This window comes from Pseudochaenichthys georgianus, chromosome 15 (assembly GCF_902827115.2).
Source record: "Pseudochaenichthys georgianus chromosome 15, fPseGeo1.2, whole genome shotgun sequence".
In the NCBI taxonomy this organism is placed as follows: Eukaryota; Metazoa; Chordata; class Actinopteri; order Perciformes; family Channichthyidae; genus Pseudochaenichthys; species Pseudochaenichthys georgianus.
The window spans coordinates 5,396,290-5,406,516 of NC_047517.1; the positions used below are offsets into that span (position 1 = coordinate 5,396,290).

General features: G+C 43.5%; 1 protein-coding gene across 1 annotated transcript in view; it reads right to left on the minus strand.

Annotated features, from left to right (window-relative positions):
• The window catches only part of vps8 (VPS8 subunit of CORVET complex), a 111,329-nt gene that overhangs the window by 83,048 nt on the left and 18,054 nt on the right, over positions 1–10,227 (minus strand). The window contains 1 exon segment of the mRNA XM_034101307.2: positions 9,750–9,903. Coding sequence (XP_033957198.1) covers positions 9,750–9,903 — 154 coding nt within the window.

The window sequence follows — 10,227 nt, forward strand, 5'->3', positions numbered from 1 at the left end:
TTCGTGTGATTAAAAGCAACACGATCATCGACCCGACGCAGTTGTTGTTGTTGTTGTGAGCTGCCGTTGGGGAGCAAATCAGCGATGTAAACGGTGACGTCATGACGCAGCAGGGGCAGCTCTGGGGCGCCAGTGGGCGGTGTGCAGAGCGGGAGCTGAAAAGGGAAACCGGAGCTGAACCAGAAAAGCTCCCGCTCAGAGCTAGAAACTGAAAAGCGCTGGTGTGAAAGCCGCATGAGAGGGAGGGACTGCAGGCACGGCTGCAGTGCAGGGAGTGGAAGCAGAGCGCTGAACACACACGGCTCTTATTAAAACGGCGCTTTCTCACCGGAGTACTTTTCCCCGTCATTCTTAAAGTACCGATACTAATGAAACGGAGGAATCGTAACGTTTTTAACGGCAGGGTATCGCGGTATACCTTTCAAGTTTCGGTACACCCATGCCCCGTGCAACACTAGTGTGAATGGGTAAATGTTGGCGTGTAGAAGACTAGGAAGGCGCTAAATTATGACTTACTGCTATCACCATTAATATATTTGAACTTTTATCTGTCCTCTACCAATTTTTGTTTTATTCCTTAGACTATGCAACACAATTTAAATGCACCGTATACCAAGGAATTATGTTATATTTTCTTGCTTTTTGCTTTCCAATAAATAAGTTATTTTACATCCACTACTGTTCACCTAGCTGTCCATCTAATGGTCAGACACTATATCTAAGTTTTGCTGTTCTGTAGTGTTTCCTGTGAACAGGCCTGCAGGTCCTCACCATCCCTGCTACGCCCAACACAAATAATGGGTACTGGTTTTAAAAGGTTCAAACAAAAGGAGATCCAAATAAAAGCAGCATTTATTTAATCACTGTGAACCAATCACACCATGGTACCTTATTACCATGGTGATAAGGTGGTGGCGAGGTCCGGGAACAGAGGGGGCTGATACTGACCCGCAGATAAGGAGGGAGGCAACTGGATTAACCGAGTCAATAAAAGCCTGAGTGTGCCTCCACCTCCACATCCTGCCTAAACCTGCACCACCCACCTGAACGCTCCAGCAGCTGCTTTGGCTATTTCTTTTTTTCAGATCATAAAACGGTAAGAACTAATTTAATCCGATGTATTTCCTTATGGAAGCGTTTTGTTTCATTACAGGTGTATATATATTTTCCACACCACTTCTCACCAGTTTGTTGGGTGATTTTGTCAACTATTCATCGATAAAGTTGTAGTTTTAGGCCAGAGATCAAACGTCTATGCGCTTTCGTCTATTAACATTTTAGTCTTGGTTATAGATTCCTTGATTTTATTTGTGTACCTCATCTTTGAGAGGGGGAACGACTGCGACTACAACCTTTATGATATGATGTATAATGGAAGTGAAAATAATTTTGTACGGGCAAAGGCTGACGGCTCGGGCATTTCTTATGAGGGGGATTATGTGATTGTCAGCGCCTCCATGTCAGACTCAGGAGAGGCGGTCCTGAGGGTGGACCTCAGTGACACAGGCATGTATTAGGACAAGGAGAAACCCTTCTGCTATGTGTGCTATATGCCATGATCATTTTGGTCAAATATGTGAATATGTGTGAAATTCAATCAACTGACAAAGACGTGCTAATTATTCACTATACTTAAAATATAAGTACACATGATTGTACACTATATTTTAGATATTTTAGTTGATGCCTAATTACAAATAAAAATACTTTGTCCATCAAACCCTGTCCTCTTTAAAAGAAAATGCTAATAAAACATCTAGTGTGTTCTCTGTGACACAGAGGTCTATCATTAGCCTTATTTATAAAGGTTAATTTGGTCATTTCCAATTTGACATATACAATTCACACCATTCATACGGAGGCAGAGGCTGCCATACAAACTGCCATCTGCTCAGGGAAACTAAGGCTGCGGCCACACGAGGACGAAAACGGCTAAACGCATAGGATTAACGCAAACACAAACAAGCTTCCGTCCACACGCAATAGTTATCCGGATAGTGTCTGTCCACACGAGACCGCTCCGTTTAGCTCCAACCGCTGGAGAAGCTGCAGTACATATGCTGGAGCCTGTACGTGGCGCTGTAACTTCCTCCACAAAAGCAGCGAAGAAGAAGGTTGTCATGGTTGCCCTTCTGTTTATTCTCCGCGGTGGGGGCCGAGGGAACCGGGCAGAGTTTTTCGCCAGTCAGCGTGTATTAAAGTTGAAATCTTCCGGACAAAATTATAAAAGTGCCGGTCAAAGGTCTTCTTTGTTATTTATTGAGCTTTAAAACAAATGAATAACGACTCTATATAATATAATGATAAAATACACGGAGCCTCTCTTTTTCCTCCCTCTCTTCGGACAGCGTCAGTGTCTGTCTCATGCAGCATCTGATCCAGTAATCAGTGACCCGGCCAACAGTAAAAATAAACATATTTATAACTAGTTTAGGGAGTTTGAGAGGTAATTAAAATAGCTAAGGGTGATGATCTGACTTGAAGTGTGTGTGTGTTGCTGCAGCGGGAGGAGCTGCAGGTGAGCAGAGCTGCGTGTCTCCGTCCTGTCAGATTAGACTTCACTCGCGTTTATGTCCATATCGAGAGAAAGATAAATAATCTGAATTCAGGGTGCAGTTTACTTTGACGCGGCGGTGAGCAGCAGAGGTGGGGAGAGGCGGGGCTATTGCCTCATCATTATTGCTGTAGATGTTGCACAAACAACTGTAGCATGGTCAATAGCGTCCGGAGCACGATAGCAACTCTGCGATCCGCCATTGTTGTTGTTGTTGGTGGCGAAACACTTCAGCAATGGCGCGGGGTAAGCAGAGGTGAGCAGAAGAGGTGGGGAGAGGCGGGGCTATTGCGCAATCACTATCAGTGATCTGAAAATGTTCGGATAGGGCGTACACACGGAGCCGTTTGACCCCCCAGAGAGTTGCGTATGCCTTTCTATCCACCTTGGGACCTGTTATCGTTTCCTCAGTTGTTTGCCGTATTCGGTCGTCCTCGCGTGGCCGAACGGTCTATATGACACTAAACAGTAACGCAAACGACCGAATTCGTCCTCGTGTGGCCGCAGCCTAACATTCACACACACTCTCACACCGTGGGCCATCAGGAGCAATTCAGAGTTAAGTATCTTGCCCAAGGATACATCAGCATGAATGCACCTGTCAGCGCAACTTACATGATGCTGAATTTCACAAACACATTTAAATAATTGGTTTAAAACGCATAATAATAAGGACGTTCGTCCGTTCTGTGATTCTCCAGAGCACACATGTTATGATATTAGGGTCATGCACTGGACCCCCTAACCGACAGGAAAGCGAAATGCTGCCCCACAATGCCTTGCAGTCGCAGCATTTGCCGTCACTCAACAGTCGGCCGTTCACGGAAACAACCGATTATGACGGAGAAATGATATCATGAAAGTTACGGTGCTTATTAAGCATTTTAAAACATAGGTGGTAAGTTGCCAAAGTGCTTTGTTTTGAACGTTCATCATATATTCTAATCAAAAAGAGAAATATGAACGTTAGTTTTCACTGAAATTATCAAATAAAGTCAACATTTCAGTCTTCACTGAGCTGTGTGGGGTTTGTTCAACTTTTAAAAGATGTTTGAATGGTGATATACACAGTGATAGATGTTAAGGACCACTAATGTTTATAATAAATACATCTGTATTGATTTTAAGATCTTTAGTTCATACAATCATATGTATTGGGATCATTGGTATTCATGTGGACCGGAGGGAGAGGATGACGAGCATAAGTTTCACTTTCCTTTTTTATTTCAATTCCAAATTCGGTCCTGAAGTCTGTTTCTCTGTTGTCCACGTTCATAAAGCATAAAGCAGCAGCATCAGAGCACGGAGCAGAGTCTCTAGATGAGTTCACAGTAGTCCCTCGTTCTTATTGAACATCCATGTTGTAGTCCGCTGTATAGAAAACTGTGGTTTCCATAGTTTCCCCACAGCAGCAGACGCACACAATGACGTCCGCTGGCGCATCATAAACACGTCGGAAAGTGAAAGTGCATTCGGATTCTCTAAAGTACCGCAGTCTCTTCTCCTAAGTCCTTTTGAATTCTCCTATCCACTATCCCTTAACCCCGTGACGTTTCACTCAGAGGTCAAGGAATAGACGATAGGGTTAGAACTTAGGAGCTGATTTTTAAACTATCCGACTGCAGCCCAAGTATCCATGACAGATGGATCATGGGAAGGAAGTGAGATGTTTGCTCTGATGGCGGCGACCTTGTCAATAAAAAAACTGTAGAAACGCCTCCGTGGAGGTTACTAAGTTGATGGATTGTGGGATATTTAGTATACAGTTTATAGTGCTAAAAAGAACACGGGGTTTATGACATTTATTACGTATAACATCTGAAAAATACTGCGTTTTTTACGCTTTAACAACTTTCTGATATCATAAGACACATGCAGCCTGTCTTTTTTCCATTTCAGCCCTTCTGCACTCCTGTCTGGCAGTACGAGTGGACTCATTTAACCATGGTTCAGACTTAACTTTAGGGTGAACAGCTTTTAGTGGAGCAATAGTATCAAGGATGTCTTGACAAGAGGAGTTAAAGAAAGAAAGTAACTCCTCTGTATCACCAGTAATAGGATATGCTCTGTCATCCACAACATTTTTGAAGGCAGCAGAAAACTGAACAGCGGTGGAGGCTTTAAGCATGCGACGAAAATGAGCAGACTGTGGACACTGTTTACCAACAACACAAGGGATAGTGACGTCAAATAGAACAGGTATGTGATCGGAGAACATTGGGTTGCATATCGCAACATTACATATTGATAGACCATAAGACAGGACAAGATCAAGAGTATGCCCGTGTTCGTGCGTGGGGCCAGAAACCGATTGAACAAGATTAAAGGCATCAATAAGATTTAAAAAGTCTCGAGCCAACGGTTTGTTAGGACAGCAAACATGTATGTTTAAATCCCCCAAGATAAGACTCATATATGCATAATGCCGGTCAGGAAATCGGACAAATCGTTGATAAAGTCCTTGTTGTACTTTGGGGGATGGTAAATCACTGCACACAGGACCGGATCAGAGCGGCCCAACTCAAATGAGTTCAGTTCAAAACTAGAGAACGAGGCCGGCAACTGTTTACAATAAAAGTTTGACTCATAAACAATCGCTATTCCTCCTCCTCGACCAGTTGTCCTCGGGGAATTCAGGTAGCTACAGCCAGACGGTAACCGTTCAGAGAATGCGCTGGACTCACCGACGTTCAGCCAAGTTTCCGTCACGCAAAGAAAATCCAATCCACGGGAGGTTTAGAAGTCGTTAAGAATAAAAGTTTTATTTGCTATCGACTAGGGATGGGAATTTGAAAGCAAATGTATATTCGAATATTGGACCCCCCAAAAAACGGTTAACCGAAATGTACATATTCTATTTAAATAAAAAAAAATTGTGAATTTTTTTTTTTTTACCCAATTTCTTTTCAGTAATTTTTGGAAATAAATACATACATGTTCAAATAAGTGTAGAAACCAAGTCGAATTTGTCAAATGTATTGAACTGGTGATCCCAGTTTGACAGCTATAGGCCTACAGCTTTCATGTGCAGAGGCGATTCACAATCAGGCCAGCTGTAGAGAAGACCCTCTCAGCGGGAACGGAGGTTGCGGGTATAGCAAGGTATAGCATGTATATATACGTTTAATTTGGCATAGTTTGACCTCTACACCGCACTCACTAACCTGGTCGAAATATTTCCACACATTACTCCTTTTTGACGCCATGTCTGTGTAGGACTCTTCTTAGAGTGTAAATAATTTCCGGACTATGACTGGTAAAATATGTTGAATACCGGCAAAACTAAATCTCTCCAGTCAAAATGTCTCTGTACTTTGCCGCCACACACGGTTGTCAAGCAGCGCTTATTGTTGTTTAGGCTGGCCACTCATGTGTCGCGAGTGTTGACAGGGGGTGGGGGAGCACGCTCATGAACTGTTAGTGCCGGAACCTCGCAACGGCTGCGGAGCTCATTTGCGCCACATTTGGGCCTAAGATGAGGTTTGAGTCTTCGTGATCTGCGTGTAGGGAGGGGCAGCAGCCGTATCATTGGCTAGAACTAGCTAGATCTGATGGATTTGGACATAAACGCGAGTGAAGTATAACCGGACACGAGAGAGAGAGATCAGCACCTGTAGCTCTGCCCGCTGTGAGGGACCGGTGAGCGGAGCAAAACACACACTTTAGAACTAACACATTTAGCTATGGCACTGTCGTATATATATATATATACATTGAATTATTCAATTTGATAATATGTAATCAACTTAGGCATCACTCCCAAAAAAAAAAAATATATATATATTCATAACTCATATTCGAATACCTGAATAATTTCGAATATTCGATTAATCGTTCCCATCCCTACTATCCACCTAGCATTAACCAGTGCCATCTTGGTGGGAGCCGGAGCAATAGCCGCACGGGGGGCCCGATACAGCGGCCGCAGGTTCAGAGGATTCACTCCGCGTCTGCCTAGACGGGAATGACAGCGGCGGGGGGGCTGGGTTTCCTCAGCAGAGCCGACGACAGGTACCAGCCAAGGGTCCATAGGATCCTTGGCTGGTACACGCCAGTAACATTTATTTTGTCCGTTCTTTGGGTAAGAGTTTGTTGCATTGTGTGTTTGTTTTTTACCAATTACTATCTGACAAAACTGTGCATTATCGTACATGGAGAACATGCAGCAGGACCTTAAAGTCCATTATGAATTATTGTGCACTAGGACAAATTGAAAGTGTACATTTCCCAGGCCCCTAACACTCAATGCCAAAGCTTTTGAAATACTATAATCACAGGGGCAGAGCACGTTGTGTGGGGTACGGTGATGGAACTTTCCCTGATATAGGAAGGAAAGGCCCGTCTTTGTTTCAGGGAGCTGGCCTGGCACAGCCTCAGGAGCACGGCCTGATGCTGTCCATGTACACGTCATACAGCGACTCCTTTTATGTTTTGGTGTTTTTTTTCCAATTGCACATTATCACAGCTTTTAGACACCTAACATTGAGGGCTATTAAAAACAGTTGCAATTAGATGAGAGCTCAAGGACTTACACTCAGGCTGATGATGTCACAGCTGAGCTGGAGCTGTTTCTGTTTGATGACATGGATGGTGCCCGTGTCCTCCTTCTTTACCTGAACAAACAGAGAAGAACATTCAAACACTACCAACTGTTGCTTGCTGATTTTATCGCAATATAGAACACAATACATCTAGGACATATGACATTACAATCTAGTTTATTTATTTATAATGTTGGTATGTATTGGGAAACACTGTCTTGTAACTAACTGACTAAAACAATGTTGTACATTACTGTATCTCTCCAACATGCACAGAGATTTCAATGTGTCCGTATTCTGAGGAAGGACAACATTCCATAATATATGACATTAATACTGTGTATTATCAAGCAATGTTTATCTATGAAATATTTAAAGTCATTTCTATTTGGTCTTCTTCAGAACTAATGCTGTAAACAAAATCTCTTTCTAATGTGTATTTAGCTTTTTGGAAGTAAAGAGAGAGTTGAGCAGATACCAGCAGGAAGTGGACTGTGTCTCCTTTACAGAAAGCCAGGACGGGGTTGAGCGTCTTCTGAACAGGAACAAACTGCCAGGCCAGCTGAGGAACACTGGACGGGTCCGACTGGGGAAAGAAAAACACATCAATAATGATCCTCTAAAAGTAATGTTCACAAAGAACATCACCCATGTGAACATAAACACGTTTACTATGGTAGACACAAACATGAATGTGAATAATGGTATAATTCAAAATGTATATAAAACATTTGGAAAACCCATGCACGAGAGGAGGTTGTATGGTGTAGAGAGGTTTACATGTTATGACTGTTTCTGTGCACCTTTTTGAGCGAGGGTGAGGGAAATCTGGCCAAAGATATTAACTAATTCACAATGAATTGCTGCTGCGCGTCACTGTCAATGAGGGACCTCCACTGACCTCCTTAGACATCAGCTGGAAGTAGTATCATTTTCATTTGATGGCCAAACTCACCCGGAAGTACTGTGTCTACATTACATTTCATTGAGCTAACGCTTTCATCCTAAGCCACCAACAATGAGTGCGAACAACCCTGAAGATAGAAACTCAGAACAGCAATATTGGATCTTTTGTATATTACAGTTTTTCTGATTCCATACGGCGCAGATAAAGCATTTGAGGTTTGGTGCAACTAGCTTCACCTGGTGTATAATCAACTATTAGATAAGAGTTGGATGATAGTACTGGAGACAAACGTACAGTATGGACAGTGTAGCTCTTAGTTTCTATGGACTTTTTATTAAAAAAATAATTAATTAACCTTGTTTTAAAAAAACGCTTTTCAGTCAAACTTGTCGGGCATTTTTGCCTCAGCTGGATTGCTGGCGTGTAACGACACTAGGCGCAGTCTTTCATAAGGGGTGAGGATAAGGGTAAGTAAGATGGTAGCGGCTAAGTAAGATGGTAGCGGCTAAGTAAGATGGTAGCGGCTAAGTAAGATGGTAGCGGCTAAGTAAGATGGTAGCGGCTAAGTAAGATGGTAGCAGCTAAGTAAGATGGTAGCGGCTAGTAAGATGGTAGCGGCTAAGTAGATGGTAGCGGCTAAGTAAGATGGTAGTAGCTAAGTAAGATGGTAGCGGCTAAGTAAGATGGTAGCAGCTAAGTAAGATGGTAGCGGCTAAGTAAGATGGTAGCGGCTAAGTAAGATGGTTAGCGGCTAAGTAGATGGTAGCAGCTAAGTAAGATGGTAGCGGCTAAGTAAGATGGTAGCAGCTAAGTAAGATGGTAGCAGCTAAGTAAGATGGTAGCGGCCAAGTAAGATGGTAGCGGCTAAGTAAGATGGTAGCAGCTAAGGTAAGATGGTAGCAGCTAAGTAAGATGGTAGCGGCCAAGTAAGATGGTAGCGGCTAAGTAAGATGGTAGCAGCTAAGTAAGATGGTAGCGGCTAAGTAAGATGGTAGCGGCTAAGTAAGATGTAGCGGCTAAGTAAAGATGGTAGCAGCTAAGTAAGATGGTAGCGGCTAAGTAAGATGGTAGCAGCTAAGTAAGATGGTAGCAGCTAAGTAAGATGGTAGCGGCCAAGTAAGATGGTAGCGGCTAAGTAAGATGGTAGCAGCTAAGTAAGATGGTAGCGGCCAAGTAAGAGGGTAGCGGCTAAGTAAGATGGTAGTGGCTAAGTAAGATAGTAGCGGCTAAGTAAGATGGTAGCAGCTAAGTAAGATGGTAGCAGCTAAGTAAGACGGTAGCGGCCAAGTAAGATGGTAGCGGCTAAGTAAGATGGTAGCGGCTAAGTAAGATGGTAGCGGCCAAGTAAGATGTAGCGGCTAAGTAAGAATGGTAGCGGCTAAGTAGATGGTAGCAGCTAAGTAAGATGGTAGCAGCTAAGTAAGATGGTAGCAGCTAAGTAAGACGGTAGCGGATGAATAATCCACAACCCTTAGTGTGCAGTCGAGAACCATATGATAACTTCAGCACAGAATCAGTCAGTTATTCATGTCATTGTATCGATGAATATGGACCAGCATGCACTCATTAATAACAAAACAAGCACACAGTTATACAGACCTTGCTGTAGGGGAAAGTCATCCAGACCTTCAGCGAGGCTTCAGTCCAATGACCAGAATCTGGGGAAAGAAAACCAAGAGGCAACAAACCATGAGGAACTTTGCACACAGCTGGCTGGATGAGCAGAGAAGGAGGATGCAGTGTGCACCTTAGTGAGGGAGGCCATGGCCAGCAGAGAGTAGTGTGTGATGGGATGGTCTCTGAAGTCTGGAGGGGCACGCAGCGGCTCGATACAGCACACCTCCCCTTTAGATCCACTGAAGAGACAGCGCGAGTCACAGGACCGCATCCCCATCACCCTCCTGCAGGTAAACAGTCAGATGCAGTGTCTTATTAAAGAAACATCACTTCAAGCCAGGGAGCTGATGAGTTCAAGCATTAGTGTTGCGTTCACTGATGTGCGTGCATTTGTTTATCTAAGCTTAGGAGAAGAAATATATTGTCAACCCCAATGGACACACGTGGACACTCTTCAACCTCGCAAAAGAGAACAACACCTGTAACCATGGCAACTCTGCAAAAGGCTATTCGAATGAATGCTCTCTTTAACCGTGAGGGAGCGATACACAGTGCTACACACTGCCCAACGGTCAGTGGACCAAAACTTTGATGATCTTATGGGAGAA